The sequence below is a fragment of the Babylonia areolata genome, chromosome 10 (assembly GCF_041734735.1).
Source record: "Babylonia areolata isolate BAREFJ2019XMU chromosome 10, ASM4173473v1, whole genome shotgun sequence".
In the NCBI taxonomy this organism is placed as follows: Eukaryota; Metazoa; Mollusca; class Gastropoda; order Neogastropoda; family Buccinidae; genus Babylonia; species Babylonia areolata.
This window is the reverse complement of record NC_134885.1, coordinates 29,228,818-29,252,601: the sequence shown is the minus strand read 5'-3', so window position 1 is coordinate 29,252,601 and position 23,784 is coordinate 29,228,818. Positions and strand designations below refer to the sequence as shown.

General features: G+C 45.8%; 1 protein-coding gene across 2 annotated transcripts in view; it reads left to right on the top strand.

Moving 5' to 3' along the window:
• LOC143286923 (uncharacterized) overlaps positions 1 to 23,784 on the top strand; it is a 72,371-nt gene that overhangs the window by 41,413 nt on the left and 7,174 nt on the right. Inside the window, exons 25-37 of one of the 2 annotated variants that reach the window (XM_076594878.1) lie at positions 1,023 to 1,218; positions 3,246 to 3,347; positions 4,145 to 4,199; positions 5,008 to 5,080; positions 6,339 to 6,401; positions 9,130 to 9,241; positions 10,875 to 11,036; positions 13,603 to 13,812; positions 14,593 to 14,685; positions 16,310 to 16,458; positions 16,898 to 17,187; positions 18,082 to 18,230; positions 21,030 to 23,219. In XM_076594878.1, coding sequence (XP_076450993.1) covers positions 1,023 to 1,218; positions 3,246 to 3,347; positions 4,145 to 4,199; positions 5,008 to 5,080; positions 6,339 to 6,401; positions 9,130 to 9,241; positions 10,875 to 11,036; positions 13,603 to 13,812; positions 14,593 to 14,685; positions 16,310 to 16,458; positions 16,898 to 17,187; positions 18,082 to 18,230; positions 21,030 to 23,219 — 3,844 coding nt within the window. Of the gene's footprint in view, positions 1 to 1,022; positions 1,219 to 3,245; positions 3,348 to 4,144; positions 4,200 to 5,007; positions 5,081 to 6,338; positions 6,402 to 9,129; positions 9,242 to 10,874; positions 11,037 to 13,602; positions 13,813 to 14,592; positions 14,686 to 16,309; positions 16,459 to 16,897; positions 17,188 to 18,078; positions 18,231 to 21,029; positions 23,220 to 23,784 lie in introns of both variants that reach the window. The other variant, XM_076594877.1, reaches the window with a different exon arrangement.

Genomic DNA, 23,784 nt, shown 5'->3' with positions numbered 1-23,784 from the left:
CAGGATAGTGTGCTAACTGTTCACGTTTTATAAATCAAATCCGCACACATTAAAGCCTTCAGATCAGCATTCAGTTCTACTCTGCTCAAGCATACACCCTCATCATGCCGAAAACGCGACGTTATGCCTATGATGCAGCCTTCAAATTGAAGGCGATCGACCTAGCAGACGACAATGCAAGCGACAAACCAGCAGTGACCTCCACCTTCATGAAGTGAAAGCGAGGCTGAAGTCAGTGACAAGATGGCGGAGGAAGCTGTACTGGTTCTCTTCAACTCGGACACTGAAGATGAAGATTTTAGTGGATTCAGTGAGCAGGATGACGTTGAATAAATGTGACTATCCCTAAATTATGGATCTTATTTTCGTTGTGTTTATTTCTTTTTTCTTTCAGTTTCCAAACTTATTGATATGTGATCATCACAAAGAAAAATATGCAGTCTTTGAAAATGAGCATGCATGGTCACGGTTTCAGACAATAAGAAGTAGTGTTTTGGGGGTTAAAAGAAAAGTGTGGACATGCCAAAACATGTTGCTCCGAGATATAAAATTTGAATAAAAATATTGAAAAAAAAAAAAAATCCACAAAGCTTTGCTGTGGCGCACAGTGCACAAATCCATGTTTTACACATCAGTATTTTACACTGCACAGCACAGTTGAGCAATATTTTTACATGGAGGTGCTATATATTAATCAAAAGAAATCCACATTCCTTTGGTGCGGTGCGCCGTGCAGAAATGCATGGTACGTGGGGGAGTGTGGCATCCTTTTGAAATAGCTGTAAGTCAGTTGTCAGTTTATTGATCCATTCCACATTTTACATGTCAGTTTTTGTTTTGTTTTTTATTTATTAAGACATTTTGCTATTGCGCATATTCTTGAAGCTCTGTGCATTTTTATTTACACTGTACAGCATAATTGAGCTTTTTTTTTTTTTTTTTTTACATGGAGAGGTGCTATAAATGTTAGGTGCTATAAACCAAAAGAAACCCACATTCCTTTGACCTAGCGTGCTGTGCAGAAATGCGTGGTGCACACGGGAGTGCGGCATCTTCCTGCAGTTCTACATGGATGTGCTGACCACGGAGCTGCCCAAGGCCCACAACTCTGTCAAGGACGACCTGGGAACGGCCTTTGAGCAGTGCGTCTTCTGTCTGTACGGCCACCCCAACAAGAAGGGCAGGGCCCGGCATCTGGTGGACCACAACGCTCCCTGCGTGAGTCACTCCACGGGGGGATGGTGTGGGGGTTGGGATTTAGCGGGAGGGATTATGTTGGTCACTTAACTGGGGGATGGCGTGGGAGTTGGGGATTTAGCGGGAGGGATTATGTTAGTCACTCCACTGGGGGATGGTGTGGGGAGGGGGATTTAGCAGGAGGGATTATGTTAGTCACTCCATTGGGGGATGGTGTGGGGTGGGGGATTTTAGCGGGAGGGATTATGTTAGTCACTCCACTGGGGGATGGCGTGGGGTGGGGGATTTAGCGGGAGGGATTATGTTAGTCACTCCATTGGGGGATGGTGTGGGGTGGGGGATTTAGCGGGAGGGATTATGTTAGTCACTCCACTGGGGGATGGTGTGGGGTGGGGGATTTTTTCCACACCAGCAAAAGAGGGGATCATATGAAACACTCAACTGGAGGATGGTGGGAGTGGGGTGGTGGTGTGTGTGGGGGGGGGGGGGTAGCCACACCGACTAAAGAGAGATTATGTGAGTCACTCAAATGGGAGATGGTGGGTGGAGGGGGCGGGGGGGGAGGGGTAGCCACACCAACAAAAGCGATTATATGAGGCACTCAGCTTGGGGATGGTGGGAGTTTGTGGGGTTTACCCACACCAGCAAAAGAGGGATTATATTAGTCACTCAACATGGGGATGGTGAAAGTGGGTGGGTGTGGGGAGGGGGGTTAGCAGCACTGGCAAAAGAGGGACTATGTTAGTCACTCAGTTGGGGCATAGTGGGAGTGGGGGTTTTGGATTTAGCCATGCCAGCAAAAGAAGGATTATATGAGTCAGCTGTACGATGGTTTGGTGGGGTGGTGGGAGGGGGGCACTGGGGAGGTTTAGCTGCAACAGCTAGAGAGGGGTTGTGTGTGTAAGTCACTCCACTCAGTGATGCTTTGGGACTGGGGGTGTAGTCACACCAGCTAGACAGGGGTTGACAAATCGTCTGATGGACTACAGTGCTTCATGTTTAGGTCAAGCACTTCCACAGTATATTATCTGATGGGTCTCCATGTGTGTGTGTGTGTGTGTGTGTGTGTGTGTGAGAGAGAGAGAGAGAGTGTAATACTTTTATCAGTGCCTATAACTGGAGGTAAGGACGTGTGTGATGGTTGAAGGAGGTAAGGACAGGTGTGTGATGGTTGAGGGAGGTAAGGACAGGTGTGTGATGGTTGAGGGAGGTAAGGGCAGGTGTGTGATGGTTGAGGGAGGTAAGGGCAGGTTTGTGATGGTTGAGGGAGGTAAGGGCAGGTGTGTGATGGTTGAGGGAGGTAACGGCAGGTGTGTGATGGTTGAGGGAGGTAACGGCAGGTGTGATGGTTAAGGAGGTAAGGTCAGGTGTGTGACGGTTGAGGGAGGTAAGGACAGGTGTGTGATGGTTAAGGAGGTAAGGTCAGGTGTGTGACGGTTGAGGGAGGTAAGGACAGGTGTGTGACGGTTGAGAGAGAGAGAACAGGTGTGTGATGGTTGAGGGAGGTAAGGACATGTGTGTGATGGTTGAGGCAGATAGGACAGGTTGTGTGACAGTTGAGGGAGGTTAGGACAGGTGTGATGGTTGAGAGAGGTAATGACAGGTGTGTGATGGTTGAGGGAGGGAAGGGCAGGTGTGTGAAGGTTGAGAGAGATAGAACAGGTGTGTGATGGTTACAGGTGTGTGACGGTTGAGGGAGATAATGACAGGTGTGTGGTGGTTGAGGGAGGTAAGGACGTGTGTGACTGCTAAGGGAGGTAGGGACAGGTGTGATGGTTGAGGGAAGTAACGACAGGTGTGTGACGGTTGAGGGAGATAAGGACAGGTGTGATGGTTGAGAGAGGTAATGACAGGTGTGTGATGGTTGAGGGAAGTAACGACAGGTGTGTGATGGTTGAGGGAAGTAACGACAGGTGTGTGACGGTTGAGGGAGATAAGGACAGGTGTGATGGTTGAGAGAGGTAATGACAGGTGTGTGATGGTTGAGGGAAGTAACGACAGGTGTGTGGCAGTTGAGGGAAGTAACGACAGATGTGTTTCGTTTGCAGATTGACCTGATGTGGGAGCACTGCGAGGCAGTGTTTGAGTACTTCAAGCCCAAGATGCTGCCCGAGTTTGACAGTTACAAGACCAGCACTGTGTCAGCGGAGGTTGGTGCTTTGTGTGTTTTCAGTGTGGAGGAAGGTGACAGAATAGTTAAGACACTTATCTGTCAGTACAGAGTCTGTGAGTGTCTGGGTTCTAATCCTGGTCTCATCATTTCTCCCAAGTATGACTGGAAAATTAAATTTAGTATCTAGTCATTCAGAGTAGATGATTAACTTAGGTCCTGTGTGCAGCACACTGTAAAAGAACCCATGGAAAGTGTTACCCTCTGGCAAAATTCTGTAAAAGAAATCCACTCTGATAGGTACACACATATATATATATGCATGTGCTTAAAGCTTGACTAACTCCCTGGGTTATATTGTGGTCAAGCATCTGCCTAGCAGATGTGGCGTAGCGTTTACAGTTATTGCAGCTGTGACTATATTTGTCTGCGTAAACCAGGTTATGTGTTGAGTGAGCCTCTGTGTATCTACACCCCTATTCTTCTTTTGAATGATAAAAACAAAACAAAACAAAAACAGTGCGCCTTTTCTTATCATGACAGTGCTGTTGAAATTCTTGTTGACATTTCTCAAGTTATGATACAGAAGTTTATCCCTAGTTCAGATCTGGTATATAATATGTTTCATATATATATTAATAATAGATCGTTCATTTACGTACTTTGTATTATACTGATGGCCCAGACAGTTATTCTTTTATCTATTTATATATTTATTTATTTTTCAAAGTAGGGTTGACAAGTGTCTGTGCTTAGAATTGTATGATAATGATGCACTGTTTATGTCAGTCCTGGTCTCTAGCTATGAAATAAAGTGATGCGCTGTGTCGTCCACAGCTTCATAACCTGCTGCGGAGAATTTACGACCTGATCCCTGACACGGATGACGTCAGTAAGTGGCTGAGTGGTACATTGTGTTGTGTGTGTTTAACTCACTCAGTACGGCCAGTCCTCTCTTCTCCTCTGCACAGACCCCTCGGATGTCCAGTGGGTGTCTGAATGACCCTACCTTTAGCTTCCATCGTCAGAATTGTGGTATTCTTTGTCAACATTCACCTCTTCAGTATAAGAGCCTTCCGCTTGCAATATTTTGATGATGGTAATTGGGGTGAAACGCTGTTAGCGTCGTCTCTTTCGCCGTTCGTATGGAGAGAGTTAATGATGTTTGTGTGTGTGTGTATGTGTGTGTGTGTGTGTGTGTGTGTTAGTGAGAGATAGTGTTGGGCAGGGGAGAGGGACAGGGAGAGTTAAAGTTTACTGTGAAGGCTGTGTTGTACTTAATACTTTGTCATATGCAGAAATGTTGATGTGCGCCTTGGAAGGTTTTTATTTTAGTTTGTTTCTTTTTTTTTTCTCGTGTGATTGATAGATGCATTTAATTTTTCTTATCTGATTTTATGTAAATCATGTAATCATTATCTGAAGTCCGTCCCTCATGCCCCTAATTTTATTTATATCATTTCATTGCTTTTGGAATGTGGTGTTTTCATTCAGTATGTTTCACTCTAGTGCAGTATGCAGTTGTGCGCAAGGATGAGTGAATGAAAAAGATCACAACAATTTTCTCTGTGTGTGTTATTGTTATTATTTTTTTTATATAATTTTTTTACATTGGTGCAGTTAAAATTTTTGGTGCTCTCTCACATCTGTGTGTGTGTCTGTGTGTGTGTCTGTGTGCGTGTCCGTGTGTGTGGCTGCAGACCATCGGGTGACCCAGGTTCACAGCTACATTGAAGGCAACAGCAGCACGCCCCCCAACTACACCAGCAGCTGGTAACTGTCTGTCGCATGTTGCTGTGGCAATGTCTGTCCGTCCGTCTGTCTGTCTGTCTGTCTTTCTGGCATGTTGACAGCAAGCTGAGGGGGTGGGTTTGGGTTTGTGAAGGTGTGTGAGGGATGATGATGCTCTGTGTGTGTGTGTAGACAGGGGCGGGTGGGGAGGGGTGTGGTTGGGGGAGGTAAATGTGAGGAGTGATGATGCAGTGTGTGTGTGTGTGAGAGAGAAAGACACACACACAAAGTGGTTGTAGAGGGGTGAGGGTGTGTGTAGAGGTGTCAGTGCAGTGTGTGTGTGTGTTGACACAAAGTGGGGTTGATGGTGTTAGTGTGTGTGAGAGGTGATGTAGCAGTGTGTGTGTTGACAGGGGGGGTGGGGTGTGTGTTGTGGCGGTGTGCAAGGAGTGATGATGTGTGTTGACACAAAGTTGGGCATGGGGTGAGGGTGTTTGAGGAGTGACACAGCAGTGTGTGGGTGTGTATGACACAGAGTGAGGGTGTGTAAGGGGTGACACATCAGTGTGTGTATGACACAGAGTGAGGGTGTGTGAGGGGTGACACAGCAGTGTGTGTTTATGACATAAAGTGAGGGTGTGTGAGGTGTGACAGCAGTGTGTGTGTGTGACATAAAGTGAGGGTGTGTGAGGTGTGACACAGCAGTGTGTGTGTATGACTCAGAGTGAGGGGTGGCACAGCAGTGTGTGTGTGTGTGACACAGTGAGAGGTGACATAGCAGTGTGTGTGTATGACACAGTGAGAGGTGACATAGCAGTGTGTGTGTATGACACAAAGTGAGGGTGTGTGAGGTGTGACAGCAGTGTGTGTGTGACATAAAGTGAGGGTGTGTGAGGTGTGACACAGCAGTGTGTGTGTATGACACAGAGTGAGAGGTGACATAGCAGTGTGTGTGTATGACACAGTGAGAGGTGACATAGCAGTGTGTGTGTATTACACAGAGTGAGGGGTGGCACAGCAGTGAGTGTGTGTGACACAGAGTGAGGGGTGGCACAGCAGTGTGTGTGTGTGACACAAAGTGAACGAGTTAGGGTGTGTGAGGGGCGACACAGCAGTGTGTGTGTTTGACACAAAGTGACGGTGTGTGAGGTGTGACACAGCAGTGTGTGTGTTTGACACAAAGTGAGGGTGTGTAAGGGGCGATACAGCAGTGTGTGCTTACACTAAAGTGGGGTGGTGGTGGTGGTGGTAAGGGTGGTGGTGTGCGAGAGGTGACGACGTTCTGTGTGTGTGTTGACAGCATCATTCTGCAGGAGATCTATTACCTGCTGGCTGACTACTACTTCAAGAACAAGGAGCAGACGTAAGTGGGCAGTCAAGTCAGTCAGCTGTCTCTCTCGTCTTTCTGCCCTTCACTCTTGTTCTGCTGCCACTGTCTTGCTCTGTCTGTGGCCCTCCCTTCCTCCCTCTCTTTGCCTGTTTCTCTCTTTTTGCCTGGCTCTCTTTTTGCTTTCCTCACTCTCTTTGCCTGTTTCTCTGTCTCTCTGTATGCATGAAGTAACCATACTGTTCACAGTGTGTTGAATGTCTTTTATGATCTTGACAGTGTTGACTTGGTTGAGTCTCTTTACGATTTATGTACTTCTTTATTTTATTTATTTAAAAAAAAATTATCCTGTATTGTGTTTTATTATTATTTATCTGCTCACTTTTTTTTGGTTATTCGTTTATTTATTTATTTTGTTTATTTATTTATCTGTTCATTAAGTTAATGATGTATCCATTTATTTGTTTTTGCACTTTTTTTTTTTCTTTTTTTCCTCAAGGCCTGACTTAGTGTGTTGGGTTACGCTGTTGGTCAGGCATCTGCTTAGCAGATGTTCATTAGCGTATATGGATTTGTCCAAACACAGTGATGTTGCCTTGAGTAACTGAGCTGAACTTAGCTCTTTTACGATCTTGACTGTGTTTACTTGGTTAATTTTCTTTTTGATCTTGACTGTGTTTACTTGGTTGAGTCTCTTTACTACAGTCTTGACTGTGTTTACTTGGTTGAGTCTCTTTAAGATTTTTTTTATTTCTTTATTTTTCATTTTTTAAATTTTCATCCTGCATTATGTTTTATCATTATTTATCTGCTCACTTTTTTTATGTTATTTGTTTATTTATTTGTTTATTTATTTATCTGTTCATTAATTAATGATGTATCCATTTATTTGCTTGTGCACTTTTTTTCCTTTTTTTCCTCAAGGCCTGACTTAGTGTGTTGGGTTACGCTGCTGGTCAGGCATCTGCTGAGCAGATGTCCATTAGCGTATATGGATTTGTCCAAACGCAGTGATGTTGCCTTGAGTAACTGAGCTGAACTTAGCTCTTTTACGATCTTGACTGTGTTTACTTGGTTAATTCTCTTTACTACAGTCTTGACTGTGTTTACTTGGTTGAGTCTCTTTACGATCTTGACAATGTTGACTTGGTTGATTCTCTTTGCGATTTTTTTTAATTTCTTTATTTTTCATTTTTAAAATTTTCATCCTGCATTATGTTTTATCATTATTTATCTGCTCACTTTTTTTATGTTATTTGTTTATTTATTTGTTTATTTATTTATCTGTTCATTAATTAATGATGTATCCATTTATTTGCTTGTGCACTTTTTTTTCTTTTTTTCCACAAGGGCTGACTTAGTGTGTTGGGTTACGCTGCTGGTCAGGCATCTGCTTAGCAGATGTTCATTAATGTATATGGATTTGTCCAAATGCAGTGATGTTGCCTTGAGTAACTGAGCTGAACTTAGCTCTTTTACGATCTTGACTGTGTTTACTTGGTTAATTCTCTTTACTACAGTCTTGACTGTGTTTACTTGGTTGAGTCTCTTTACGATCTTGACAATGTTGATTTGGTTGATTCTCTTTGTGATTTTTTTTTATTTCTTTATTTTTCATTTTTTAAATTTTCATCCTGCATTATGTTTTATCATTATTTATCTGCTCACTTTTTTTATGTTATTTGTTTATTTATTTGTTTATTTATTTATCTGTTCATTAATTAATGATGTATCCATTTATTTGCTTGTGCACTTTTTTCTCTTTTTTTCCTCAAGGCCTGACTTAGTGTGTTGGGTTACGCTGCTGGTCAGGCATCTGCTTAGCAGATGTTCATTAGCGTATATGGATTTGTCCAAACGCAGTGATGTTGCCTTGAGTAACTGAGCTGAACTTAGCTCTTTTACGATCTTGACTGTGTTTACTTGGTTAATTCTCTTGACAATCTTGACAGTGTTTACTTGGTTTATTCTCTTTAAAATCTTGACAGTGTGTACTTCAATGTTTTCCTATCTATGCCAGCAGACTGGTTTTGATTATAAGCTATGAACTTGTTTTCATCACTGTCATCATCATCGCCCATCCCAGCCCTGGAGTATAAGCAGTCAACAGCAGTCCATCAGTCTTCTTTCTGGGGCCATCACCAGGTGTCCTTGTACCTGTTTCATGTCAGGGCCAACACTTGGCTTATATCACAGATTGACATAAGTTTACATTTGGGCCAACAGCAAAGTGAGAGCTGTATTATCAATGGTTTCTCCAGTCAATGGGAAACCATTTACAGCTTAGTCTTTTGTGAAGGACTGTGACTCTCAAACTAGGAGGCAAAATTGCACTGGCTCTTAGTGCTGCAGCCTTGTGGGCTAGTTGGCCTTTGGGAACCATCCCAACGCCGACTGTCCTAAAACCCTCATGGCCGAGAGAGTGGGGATGTAACTTGGGCAAGACACTCTCCACTATAATCAAATTCTAGTCCAAATAGTCGGAACAGCAGTTGCCTCTTCTGTTGTTCTGATGGTCATAGTCGGACACGACTGACTATCATATACATGTCAGGGTGTCAGTCTGTAGACCATGTACCATGTGTTCAGCAGTTTGCTCCTCCACAAAGTGTCTGAAAACCTTTTTCAGTCTCTGATGATTAGTCAGTACACATTTTTCATGAGCATGCGTTTTGTTGTATGTGTGATCAGTGCATGTTTTTTAAGTGTTGAGACTAGAACACAGTGAGAGGGAAAGGTCCTGTGTGATGGGGGATGATTTCAGGAAAGCCATCAAGTTCTACACGTACGATGTGTGTTTCAACTCGTCACGCTTCGACTCCTGGGCGGGCCTGGCTCTGGCCAAGATGTACCAGCTGGAACAGAAACTCAACTCTGTGAGTGGGAGGTGTTTTCCCTCTCCTTTTTTAGTTATTTATTTTAGTTTTCTTTTAGAGGCACTGTGGCAGAATTGGTTAGGTGTTGGACTTCTGATTCATTGTTCACCAGTGATCTAGGGTTCGAGGCCTCGTTTTGGCATGGTGTTGTGTCCTTGGGAAAGGCACTTGACTCTGACTTTCCTCACTCCACCCAGGTGTGAATGGGTACCTGACTTTGGTTGGGGAAGGATAGAATGGGAAGGCTTAAACTGCTGAAGGAGACGATTGTGCCTTGTCTTCCTGTGCCGAGCCCTAGACACAGAGGATATGAATTCCCTGCCCAAACTGCAATAAAAGACTTTGGGACTGCATATCACAATGTTTTTTTGTTTGTTTTTTGGTGCTCAAAGCTTGGGACATTTTGTTTTGTATATTACAATGATTATGAATCACAATGGGGGTGATAAAGATGCTACACTCCATCTCGCTCACTACGATCCACTCTGTTTACGCATACCCAGATTCAAACACTTGACTGTTGGCCGCCGTTCTTTCTCTGTTTCTGGACCTTGCGATTGGAATGAACTTCCTTTTTCGCTTCGTCAAGTCTCCATATTCAGTTCTTTCAAGTCTGTCCTTAAAACCCACCTCTTCCCAAAATAGCCTCCCTTGCCTGCCCTTCCTGGTCTTTAGTTTCTACAGTATTAGAGTTATGCATGCGTGTGAATGACTGGTGCGAAAGCGCTTTGATTTGTCTCTGCACAAGATCCAGCGCTATATAAATACCATTATTATTATTATTATGATATGGGGGCCTGTTCAGGTTTGGGACTACTTGACAAGGCATTACTCTGACAATGTATCCCGGCTTCAAATAGTCTTAGAGATACATGTGCCTGCAGTGTTTGTCAGCAAATTTCAGCAGCACTTCCCAAACATGCGAAAAGTGGATGGATAACCCTCTGCTTTGTTTTCTTAGTCTTCTTGTTTTGAGTCCACAGCACATCAGCTCTGGCCACTGGCTGAAAAAGCCCACCTCTGATGGGGATCGAACCTGTGTCTTCCCAGTCATCAGTCATTGACGCTAACCACTTCGCCACAGTGGCTGATCTTTCCTCCCTCCTTTCTGTTGCCATTCTGTTGCTCCTTGTTCACATATATATATATATCATTGCATGTATATGTATGTGTTGGTGTGTTTGTTTGTGTGTGCGTGTGTGTGGATGTGGGTGTGTGTTTGTGTGTGTATGTGTGCGGGGGTTTGTGTGTGCATGTGTGTGTATGTATGTGTGTGTGTGTGTGTGCGCGCGTGCATGTGTGTGTATAAAATTATGTGAATGTGTGCATGACTTTGTGTGTATGTGTGTGTGTGCAGTTGTGTGTATGCAGTTGTGTGTGTGCTTGACTGTATATCTTTGTGTGTGTGTGTGTGTGTGTGTGTACAAATGTGTATGTGTCTTTGTACAATTATGTATATGTGTTTGTACAATTGTGTACATGTGTGCCTGGCTGTATATATGTATGTGTCTGTGTGTGTGTGTACAATTGCATATATGTGTGACCTTGACTTTGTGCATGTCTGTGTACACAGCTACATAATCATGTACATGCTTGACTGTTTACACGCATGTGTTCTTCCTCCTGTCTGCAGATGGAGCTCAAGATCGACACCCCAGTGCACAAGAAGTCCATCACGGCGCTGCGCTGTTTCAGCCGTGCGGTGGAGGTGGATGAGAGCGTGCGCAAGCTGTGGATAGAGTACGGCTCTCTGGCCTACCAGCTGCACTCCCATGCCTCCAGGCAGCTCCGCATGGTCAGTGTGTGTGGGAGGGTTGATGTAGTCATGTTGTCACTTGGACAAATACGAAGATTGACACATCTCGTGTGTAACAAAGTATATGTTTATTATGTAGTCGTGTACCCGAGTGGTATATAAGGGGACGGTACAAAAGAACTAACTAATAATGATTTACTGTATCAAAGGATAGACAAGAATTCCCATGCACAGGCCAGGAACATATAGAGCCCAGTCAGCTCACCCAATCGCGTACCGTGACACTGGTCGAGGAGTGAGTGTGTGGCAAGAAGGACAAATGATGTAAGCTTAACGTCAGTTGAAATCTTTAGACTGATGAACGTTTAAATTGAAATCAAGTATGCTTCTAACTGATTAAAGTGTGTATGTAAGCACAACAAATACAGTATTGCAGTGAACGATACAGAGACCGGATTTAATAGATGTTTAGAGAATAGGTTGAGAATGAGCTTTGCATTTAAACCAGGAATGGCGTCACACATTCTGCGTGGGTCATTGTAGACCGGCAAGTCAATTGCGAAAAAGCCGTCTGCTATACAGCTTGTGCGTGAAGCAGTATCTGAAGCCTAAGAGCGCTGTCTGAAGCAGTATCTGAAGCTAAGCGCTTGGCTACTGAAAATAAACAAACAGAAACTAGACTGTCAGCTGCTGTGGCCCTGACTGTTGTTCCTGGAGGCGCCCTCAGTATTCTCTGAGCATTAAGGAAGATAATTCTGATGACAATAAGTTAATAACTTTCGGCACAACAGGTGGGGGGTGGGTTGATGGGGAAGGGAGGGTAGGGTGCTGCAGGGTTCATACAGCACCATGGAAGTCTGGAAACATTTCAGAACAATGAGAGAACTCGGGCTGGAAAAAAAGTCTTTGAAAAACATGTTTCCCACTTCAGGCTCTTGAAAAGTTCAGGAAATTTTGTAAAATCCTTGACTTATTAATTGATACCACTCAACAAGGAGCTTTATGCATTTAAATCAACAAACGAAAAAACTAAAGTGTGAAAATTGAACATTTGTAATGTTTCAGTTTTAGTTTCTCAAGGAGGTGTCACTGTGCTCAGACAAATCCATATTTGCTGCACCACTTCTGCAGGGCAGATGCCCAACAGCAGCTTAACCCAACGCGCTTGTCAGGCCTTGGGTGTATGCATATGTATTTGTGTACCTATCATAGTGGGTTTCTTCTACAGAATTTTGCCAAAGGACAGTACACTTGTAGGCATGGGTTATTTTTCAGTGTACCAAGAGCATACTGGACATGGGACTTCGGTTTATTGTCTCATCCAAATGACTTGACTTCTTCTTCTGCGTTCACTGGTATACACACGAGTGGGCTTTTACGTGTATGACCGTTTTTACCCCGCCACGTAGGCAGCCATACTCTGTTTTCGGGGGTGTGCATGCTGGGTATGTTTTTGTTTCCATAACCCACCGAACACTGACATGGATTACAGGATCTTTAACGTGCGTATTTGATCTTCTGCTTGCATATACACACGAAGGGGGTTCAGGCACTAGCAGGTCTGCACATATGTTGACCTGGGAGATCGTAAAAATCTCCACCCTTTACCCACCAGGCGCCGTCACCGTGATTCGAACCCGGGACCCTCACATTGACAGTCCAACGCTTTAACCACTCGGCTATTGCGCCCGTCAAATGACTTGACACTCAGTTTGATTTTCCAGTCAAATTCGGAAGTAAAGGGCAAGACTGGAATCAAACCAACACCCTCACAGACACAGTATTGGCAGATAAGCTTCTTAACCATTCTGCCACCTTCCTCCCCTTTTGACGGCAGTGCAACAGACAACCAGAGACATTTTTTTCTGCAGTTTGGTTTGCATTTGTGAGGAAAATATGACCTGGGGTGGGGAACGCAAACTAAGAAGAAGAAGAAGGTAAGGAAAATGTTCGGCCTGGTCTGAAAAAGGTCTTGGAAAAGTGTGGAATTTTGTGTGGTCACATCTGTGAGAACCCTGGATCTTTGTGTAAGTCAGGCATCGTTGGAACATTGTCTTTTGCTGTGCAGGGAAAACTTGTAAAGGTGTGACAGGCATGTGTATCACATTGCCTCTGGCTTGGAAAGAAGCCAAATTTAATTTGCGGTCATGGGATAGTGCAAAGCTCTTTACTGTCCACTCAGTAATGTCGACCCACTTCTGTTGCTGTCTGTTCCCCGAAGAATGGTCTTGGAGGGAAAGATGTTTTTAGAATCAGTTATGCTCTTCGTGTAGTGCTCAAGTATGTTTTAGAGGATGTTTTTTTTTTAATCAGTTATAAGCTTCATGTGCTGCTCAAACATCTCACTCCGTGTAAACCCCCCTTGCCCCCCCCCCCCCCCCTCCCCCCTCATCTCCCAGCCATGTAGGCAGCCATACTCCTTTTTCTCTATTATACAAACATCTCACTCTGTGAAACAGAAACTGTAGTTAAGTTTATGGACCACTCCCCCCCCCCCCCCCCCCAACCCCCATGTAGGTCGCCATTTTCCGTTTGTTACTCAAACATCTCACTCTGTATGGACCCCCACCACCCCCTCAATCCACTCCATCCCCTCCTGCTCCAGAAACTGTGGTTCCCGCTGACCCCCGAGCACCTGGACATCGCCATGGAGACGCGCGTGGAGATGCTGTCGACGGCGCGGAACTGCTACTGGAAGGCCAGCAAGTGCGAGGCGGAGGGCAGCGAGGAGGAGTGGCTGCACCACTACATGATGGGCAAGGTGATGGAGAAACAGCGCGTCCACCCCCGCCTCTACCTGGAGCACTACAAGCAGGTGAGTTTGGGTGAGGTGGGGGGGTGGGGGTGGGGTTGGAAGAGGGCTTTGGGACAGGTGTGTGGGGGGGGGGAGTGGTTGTGAGCTGGTGTTTGGAGGGGGAGTGGTTGTGGACAGGTGTTGGGGGGAGCGGTTGTGGACAGGTGTGAGGGGGAGCGGTTGTGGACAGGTGTGTTGGGAGTGGTACGGACAGGGGTTTGGGGAGTGGTTGTGAACAGCTGTGTGTGGGGGGGGGGGGGGATGTGGTTATGGGGGAGTTATTTGAACAGGAGTGATGTGAACAGGTGTGGGGCAGTCTGCCTGCCGAAATTGCAGGGAAAAAATGGTCATGCATGTACACTTGTAGATACAGGTGAATGTGGGAGCCGTTGCTCCGGAGCATGGAAGGAGAAGTGAGCAGGTGTGGAATTTGAAAATCACAACTTGCTGAGAAGTGTTCTCAGAGTACAAAACTAGAAGGCACAGGTGTTGGGGGGCTGGGGAGGGGCTCTTGGTCAGGGGGGAGTGAGATGGGACAGAGTGGTTTGATATCACCTACCACACCTTGACCCACTGGCGCAGACTCCGGCAGGGGTCTGATTCCCTGTCCTGTGCAAAACTACAAGTCCGTCCATACCGAGAAATCAAAAGCAGCGATGGCTACTAGCCTCCCTTAGTATATTGCCTTCCTTCTGATAACATATGACAGCACCCTTGTTTTTTTTGGGAGTGTGGGGTGGGGGGGGGGACTAAAAACTGTTCTTTACATGGCAAGTGAAGTGGTTGTGGTGGTGTGTGCAGGCGGCTATCTACCTGCATGAGGAGGAAGCCAAATACCCTCGTAAAATACAGTACCACTCCAGTCCTCCCCACCTGTCTCTGGAAGCTCTGGAGGTCAGTATGTCTGTGTGTGTGTGTTCGTGTGTTTGTGTGTGTGTGTGTGTGTGTGTGAGTGCGTCTGTGTGTATGTGTGTGTACACTTGAGAGTTAAGAATACAACACATAATGGGTTTATCACAAGACACCATCTATGGTGTCTGATCACCACAGACAGCGTCTCTATAAAGGTGTTGAACGAACACAGTGATTCACCCCAAGGCATTTCTCTTTTACAATCAACATTGGTTTCAAGGCATGTGGACAGAGCAAGTCAGTGTGATGGCTCTTATTCAGTCAACTGTTTGTCCATCATTCCTGAATGTGTGTGTGTAACTGAAACTTCAACTTTGGCAATAGACGGGCGCAATAGCCGAGTGGTTAAAGCGTTGGGCTGTCAATCTGAGGGTCCCGGGTTCGAATCACGGTGACGGCGCCTGGTGGGTAAAGGGTGGAGATTTTTACGATCTCCCAGGTCAACATATGTGCAGACCTGCTAGTGCCTGAACCCCCTTCATGTGTATATGCAAGCAGAAGATCAAATACGCACGTTAAAGATCCTGTAATCCATGTCAGCGTTCGGTGGGTTATGGAAACAAGAACATACCCAGCATGCACACCCCCGAAAACGGAGTATGGCTGCCTACATGGCAGGGTAAAAACGGTCATACACGTAAAAGCCCACTCGTGTGCATACGAGTGAACGCAGAAGAAGAAGAAGAACTTTGGCAATGTTTTGCTGTTGTTTTTTTCTTTCCTGTACAAAACAAACAGATCAGTTTGCATGCAAGAAGCTGCATTCGCATTGTTCACTTCACCAGATTGACACTGACAGTTATCAAAAATCAAAGCTTGACAGCCACAATGGATTTGTATATTTAGACCCATTCCCCCACCCCTTGACTTCCTCCTAGTCTCTGTCTTGCACATTTCCCCCATGTGAATAGTTCCCTGCACGCTTGCAATAACAACACCCAAAAAATGCTGACGTTGTGATGGAAAGCAGTGTTCTCAGACAGTGTGTTTTTGTGAGAATTTGATGTGTACAGACATATATTCAAAGTTTTGGAAACGATTTGTGAAACTATGTGATGTGTACTCAAAGTTTGGAAATGATTTGTGAAACTGTGAGGTGTTTAGATGTACACGTACACAAAGTTTTGGATAAAAAAGTGAGACTGTCTGATGTGCATGGATGTATATGTACTCAACGTTTGGGAAATGATTTGCGAGACAATGTGATCTGCACTTAAAAGTTTTGGAAATGAACTGTGAGATAGTGTGATGTATACAGATGTACTACAGATGATGTGATGCGTACAGACATACTACAGACGATGAGATGTGTACAGATGTACTACAGACGATGTGATGTGTACAGATGTACTACAGATGATGTGATGCATACAGACGTACTACAGACGATGTGATGTGTACAGATGTACTACAGATGATGTGATGCGTACAGACGTACTACAGACGATGTGATGTGTACAGATGTACTACAGATGATGTGATGCGTACAGACGTACTACAGACGATGAGATGTGTACAGACGTACTACAGACGATGTGATGTGTACAGATGTACTACAGATGATGTGATGTGTACAGATGTACTACAGACGATGTGATGTGTGCAGATGTACTACAGACTTCATGTGGCGGTGATGAAACACCTGCTGCGCATCTCCAGTCCGGAGACCAAAGATGACATGGTTCTGTTCGACCGCTACCTCACCGAGGCCACTGAGTCACCCTTTGCCTTGCAGAAAGAGAAACACTACGAGGTGTAAGTACAGTGTGGAAAGTGTCACTGATAAAAATAATCAATAGATAAAAAATATAACAGAGTGCATTCCCCTTCACAGGCAGGACTTGGTGTCACTGATAGATAGAAATAATCAGTAGATAAAAATAAAATAACAGAGTGCATTCCCCTTCACAGGCAGGACTTGGTGTCATTGATAGAAATAATCAGTAGATAAAAATGAAATAAGAGTGCATTCCCCTTCACAGGCAGGACTTGGTGTCATTGATAAAAATAATCAGTAGATAAAAAAAAATAACAGAGTGCATTCCCCTCTGCAGGCAGGACTTGGCGTCATTGATAAAAATAATCAGTAGATAAAATAACAGAGTGCATTCCCCTTCACAGGCAGGACTTGGCGTCATTGATAGAAATAATCAGTAGATAAAAAAAAAATAACAGAGTGCATTCCCCTTCACAGGCAGGACTCAGTGTCCTCGGCGGATGACAGCCAGTGCTCAGACAGCAGCGTTCCTCCCTACAGCACGGCCCACCAGCGGCCTGTGTACCACATGACCCCTCAGGACCACAACTACTCCAAGCAGAAGTCGTCCGGCGGGGAGACCTCCGACGCCTCCTGCGAGGTGAAGGAGACAGGCACGGAGACTGACGGTTCACAGTCCAGCGAGGAAACGGACGGGGTGACGACCGCGAAGGATGCTGGTCAGGCTTCGTCCACTTCTGCTGAGTCGAACGCTGGGACAAAGAAAGGTGTGTAGGGTGTGGGTGGTGGTGGTGATGAAGGGTGTGGGAGAGTGTGTGTGTTTGTGTGTGTGTGGGTGTGTGTGTATGTGAGTCTTTATGTGTGTGTGTGTGTGTGTGTGTGTGGTCATGTGTGTGAGTGTGCATGGGTATGTTTGCAAGTGTGAATGTGTGTGATCATTCATTTGCTTGTGTGTGCACGCAAGCAAGTTGCGTACAGTAAACTTGAGACTGATCAGATGGCGTGTGTTGCCAAAAGACACAAATTGATGCTGGAGATGGAAGAACATGTGTTGCTGCAAGTTTTACATAACATTTTGCATTGTCGCATGTGTTTGAATAATTGCAGATGTTCAGGTGCATGTGTACATGCTGCTGTTCTGGAGTGTGTTATGGTTTATGGGAGAGGGTGGGGGGGGGAGGCAGGGTGAGGGAGGACTGTATGTCATGAAAGATGTCAGAATGTGCAAAATGATGCAAAATATGGAGACCTGAGGCGCGTTTCTTACATGCTGGTTAGGTGTGCTCTTTGCGAGACATGCTAGGAAGGTGCGTCTCTTTCTTCTACCTTGTGGCAAGAGTGGCAAGGTTCTCTGGTTCTTGCATGTTAAGGCTTGGTAGTCTTCAGAGCAACTTTGCCATGAGGTAACGATAAAATCTACTTCCAGCCCTGCACCTGCTTCTTCGTGCATGTATTTCTTGCCTGTGCCTACTCGCTCTCTTGCAGCTAGCGCTAGTGCCACTAGTCTTTGTAATTCAAGAATGCATTACGAACTTAGGGATTTGTGTATTACAAGCAGTGTTACTGAGTAGTAGGGATTCGGGGTATCGTTGCCAGCAGGCTGTTGCCAGGGTCTCAAGAAAGTGTGTGTGTGTGTGTGTGTGTGTGTGTGTGGTCAGCAGGAGCGAGCAGTGAGGGGGAGGGGGTGGAACAAGGGAAGCAGGACAACCACGAGTCGTCCCACATGGACATGGTGGAGCTGCATGCAGAGACGGACAGTCAGATCTCCGACCACCTGCCAGACACCAAGCCTCTTTTCTACGACAAACAGGTAACCGTCACCAGCCGCTGTGGCGAAGTGGTTACCATCATGGACTGACACGGGCACAATAGCCGTGTGGTTAATGCATTGGACTTTCAATCTTAGAGTCCTGGGTTAGAATCTCGGGAACGGCGCCTGGTGGGTAAAAGGTGGAGATTTTTCCGATCTCCCAGGTCAACATATGTGCAGATCTGATTGTGCCTGAACCACCTTCGTGCGTATACGCAAACAGAAGATAAAATATTAAAGATCCTGTATTCCATGTCAGTGTTTGGTTGGTTATAGAAACAAGAACATACCCAGCATGCACACCCCCGAAAACAGAGAATGGCTGTCTACATGGCGGGGTAAAAGCAGTCATACACATAAAAGCCCACTTGTATACATACAAGTTAACGTGGGAGTTGCAGCCCATAAACGAAGAAGATAATCGACTGACTACAAGGAGAACACGGTTTCTATCCCTATCAGAGGTGTTCTTTTTGGGGAGGATGGGTGGAGGAGGGGCTGTGGCTGGCCCCTACCAAGAGCTGAGGGTGCTCTGGGCTCAAATTGGAAGAACGGGACCACACAGTCAAGGGTCATCCAGTTCGTGGATGAATCTTTTTGGAGTGTTATTCAAATTTTCTTGGCCAGCGCTGCAGGTGTTTGTATCTCACCCAGGTTGATGCCTGGATATGTTATGAGAGTATCGTCTTGTCAAGAGTCCCAAACTTAAATGGACCCTCATAGCAGCATTATCACTCCCATCAACATTCATCATCATAGAAAATCATATAGAAAACAAGAGAGGCAAGGCCTTCAAGACTCACTTGTGATATACTTAAAAAAAAAATCCAAGCTTTTTATGTATTGAGTATAATTTCAAAATGTAATGTTTAAGATGAGAAAGATCAGTTTAAAGCAAATTAACTCCCCTAGCATTAATTACAGAATAATTTCCCTTTTTTACTATCTGCACCAAAACGTTTGCAAAATAAATAAAACTTCCATGCTTAGCAAAAGAAGTTCCTGTTTGAACAAAAAATGATAATAATGACTGCTCTAGTTGTTGGGTCAGAATATCAGATCAAAGTGCCAAGTTTGGAGAATACAAAAAATATAACAGTAAATTCAGTTTGCATATAATTAGGCTTCATTCTTTTTTTTTTTTTGGTGCCCATCCCAGAGGTGCAATATTGTTTTAAACAAGATGACAGGAAAGAACTGAATTTTTCCTATTTTTATGCCAAATTTGGCGTCAACTGACAAAGTAGTTGCAGAGAAAATGTCAATGTTAAAGTTTACCACGGACACACACACACACACACACATACAACCGAACACCAGGTTAAAACATAGACTCACTTTGTTTACACAAGTGAGTCAACAAGATTTCCAGATGGTGGGGGCACACAAGAAAAAGGTAACTGTCCACTTCTCCTTTCTTCTCCTTTCTTCCTTGTCTTGAACACACAGGGGATTTTTTGTTGTTTGTTTGTTTAGTAATGTTGTTGCTGCCAGTTCAAAAAGTTCTGATTGTTAGATACAGCACAAATACATTCACACAAGTACGAACACAGCATGTGCATTAACGTGCGTATAGATAGTGGAGTGATGGCCTAGAGGTAACGCGTCCGCCTAGGAAGCGAGAGAATCTGAGGGCGCTGGTTCGAATCACGGCTCAGCCGCCGATATTTTCTCCCCCTCCACTAGACCTTGAGTGGTGGTCTGGACGTTAGTCATTCGGATGAGACGATAAACCGAGGTCCCGTGTGCAGCATGCACTTAGTGCGTGTAAAAGAACCCACGGCAACAAAAGGGTTGTTCCTGGCAAAATTCTGTAGAAAAATCCACTTTGACAGGAAAAACAAATAAAACACGCAGGAAAAAATACAAAAAAAAAAAAAGGGTGGCGCTGTAGTGTAGCGACGCGCTCTCCCTGGGGAGAGCAGCCCGAATTTCACACAGAGAAATCTGTTGTGATAAAAAAGGAATACAAAATACAAATGTATTCATATCAAAACGAATACAGCATGTGTATCCACATAAATGTAAATGCAGCATGGGTTTTCACATAATTGTAAATAAAGCATATATATTCACGTAATTGTAAATACAGCATTATATTCACATAATTGTTAATATAGCATATATGTTCACAGAATGTTAAGTATAGCATGTACATTCACACAAGGTACGTGTAACATCAGTGACATGAATGGAAAGGCTGTGACGTAATGTTCATAAAAGAAGTGATGTACATTTCCAATCAGTTCTGTTCGATTACGGCACAGCTCCTATCACATTGAACTGATGGTAAGCACACAGTGAAACAAATTCTTTCCCATTATTGTCGTATGTCTGTTTCTCTAATGCACAAACATACCCACCTGATACTGTCTTACTCTATTTGAATCATCCTCACACACTCCATCTCTCTGTCTCACCCTCTCTTTCTGCCCCTCGCTCTTTTTCGCTCGCTTCCTCCCTCCCTTTCTGTCTTTTTCAGGTGATTCAGTTCCAAGTGTCAGCATGACGTGCATATTTCTCTATGATTTTTTTATATAAAATTAAGTATTATTTTTTTTGAAAAATCTTTTTATTTTTGTTTTGTTTATTTTTGTGTGTGTATTTAATCCGTGTAATCGTAATATTTTTATGTTAATGTTCACACAAACCGTATCCGTCCATTGGGTTTATGCGAATATCAGGCATCTGCCCTTTTTTTTTCTTTCTTTTTTCTTTTTCAAGCAGATGTGGTGATCAGCTCACGTTTTGACACCTCTTTGATGAAAACTGAACCAGGAACTGATCTGTTTCTTTCAGATCAGTGGTGGCTTTGTCCCACAGCTGGACAAGCACCTCACCCTTGTGGGCCTGTCACCATCGCCGTCCACTTCCGCCACCCCCACCACCCCCACCACTGCCACCAGCATCAACGCCACAACCACCACCACCATCATGAGCACCACCACCAGCACAACCAGCATCAACACCACCACCACCACCACCAGCATCAACACCACCTCCACCACCATTCCACCTACAACAGAGGTTGCCGCGTGCAGACAAGTTCCCAAGGAAGACGACCTGCATTTGGCAGACGGGATCAGGGGAGAGAACCCTATCTTGATGATAGACAAAGTGAAGGGGGAAGCTCCCATGGAGACTGACGCCGAAGAAGGAGGTCAGAAACAGCACAGAGACAGGGGGCAACACAGGGAAGTCTGCGGTGTGTCCATCAAGCCGCCGTCGTCGTCCCTTCACCCGGCGTCAGAGACATTGGGGAGGAGGAGAGAGGAGATTGGTGGTGGTGGTGGTGGTGATGGGAAGGGGGGGAGGGACCGCTTGGCGGGTGACCCCGTGACGGATGCCAACGTCTCGGTCAGCTCCGACTCCAGCTCCGTCATCGTCATCTCGTCTGCTGACGAGCCCAGCCAGGACGGGAGAGAGAAGAAGAGTCTCACCCCCTCTGCTTCCTGTGCTCCAACAGCTCCTGCTCCGCCTGTGCCTGTGCCCTCAGAGCTGGGGCAGTCCTCCCATGCCTCCCCCAACAACAAGCGACCCCTGGAAAACTCCCAGGAGCCCATCAAGCGGGTGAAGCTTGATTTCGGGGACACAGAGCGCGTGAAGAGTGAGCAAGGTCCAGACAGCTCCCCAGGAGGAGCCAAGGCCAAGAAGGATGCGAACCCAGGTCATACAGACTCCTCTGAAATCAAACAGGAGTCTGGATTGTCAGCGGTTAACAAGCCAGAGGGCAGCATGGAGGTGGACGAAGGGGGTGGGGGTGGGGCAGCAGAGAATGTGGAGGAGGTGAGGGGCAAGGTGCCGTCCACGCTACCTGGTCCTTCCCTGAACCACCCATCTGGCCGACAGCAAGGCCCAGAGCAGGTGAAGGAAGAGGTTGATAAAAGTGTGGTGAAGACAAAGGAAGAGGTGGATGAATGTGTGGTGACGATAAAGAAGGAGAAGGAGGAAGGTCTGGTGAAGATGAAGGATGCAGACACCTGTGGGGGTGACTTGCAGCCAGCACCCACTGACCACTGTGGCCCACAGGTGCCTGACCATAGCTCAGGGGATAAGGAAGACACAGCCGCCAGACAGGCCCCGTCCACTCCTAGTGACGGACTGGCCTCGGCCACGCCCACTGCTGGTGAACGACCGGCCTCAGCCACGCCCACTCCTGATGACAGACAGGCTTCAGCCATGCCCACTCCTGGTGACGGACAGGCTCCAGCCACTCCCACACCTGGTGACCGACGGGCCCCAGCCCCACCCACCCCTGTTGACCTACAGGCCTCAGCAGGCAAGGGCGTGCCACACACGGCATCAACACTGTCACCTCACTCACAACAGGACAGGACTGCCTTGGGTGAACTGAGAGACAAGTCAGCACAGGAACAGGCAAAAGAAAAAGCCTCTGTTCAGTCAAATGGCAGTGATCCATCCCCGTCCCACCTGACTGGCGTGACATCATCACTGGGCCGTGCTGACCAGAAGTCCTCATCCATTGCTGACCCGTCTTCGTCCGCCAGGGAGGAGGAACAGACACCACCCTCAGCACATCCTCAGCGGGAGAGCACATCGAACCAGCCAGGCCAGAAACAACCAAGCACAGCAGCAACCCACGCAGGGAGGAAAACATCTACAATAAACCTCACCGAGCAGAAAACAACAGCAGCATCAAAACCAGCAGAGCAGAAAAAGTCCACAGATCCACCCAAACCAGGAAGCTGTGATTCAGCATGCCCCACAACCTTAGAACCGACAAAAGAGCAGCCGTCATTGTCAGGCCCTCAGGCAGAGCAGGGGACCTCGTCGTCGGCCGGAGGCCAGGGTCAGAAGGAGGCGGACGCTCAGCCTGTGGTTCTGGGGGAGGAGGAGTTCAGAGAGTGGAAGAGGAAACTGCTGGACAAGTGTGTGGAAGGCTTGCACATCTGTCTGTCTCGCTTCCCCACACACTACAAGTCCCTCTATCGCCTGGCTTACCTCTTCTATGCATCAGACACTCATAGGGTGAGTCACTGGTGTGTCTTGTGCTGTGCGGAACCGTGTTGTTTGTGTCTGCAGTGATGTCACTGCATGTGTTGCTTGTCTATCTGTGTTGTTTGTGTCTTCACAGTGTGTGTCTTGCTTGAGTGTAGATCTGTGTTTGTGTCTGCAATGAAGATAAGTCACTGTGTATCTTTCTTGAGTGTAGATCTGTGTTGTTTGTGTCTGCAGTGCAGATAAGTAACTGTGTGTCTTGCTTGAGTGTAGATCTGTGTTGTTTGTGTCTGCAATGAAGATAAGTCACTGTGTATCTTTCTTGAGTGTAGATCTGTGTTGTTTGTGTCTGCAGTGCAGATAAGTAACTGTGTGTTGCATGTGTGTGTACATCTGTGGTGTTTGTGTCTGCAATGGAGTTAAGTCACTGCATGTTACTCTTGTGTGTAGATATGTGTTTGTGTCTGCAGTGAAGATAAGTCACTTTGTGTTGCAAACAATCATAACATGGTGTATGGCGTGACTGTCATGGTGTACAATGTGACTGTGTGGTGGTGTATGATGTGACTGTGTGGTGGTGTATGATGTGACTGTC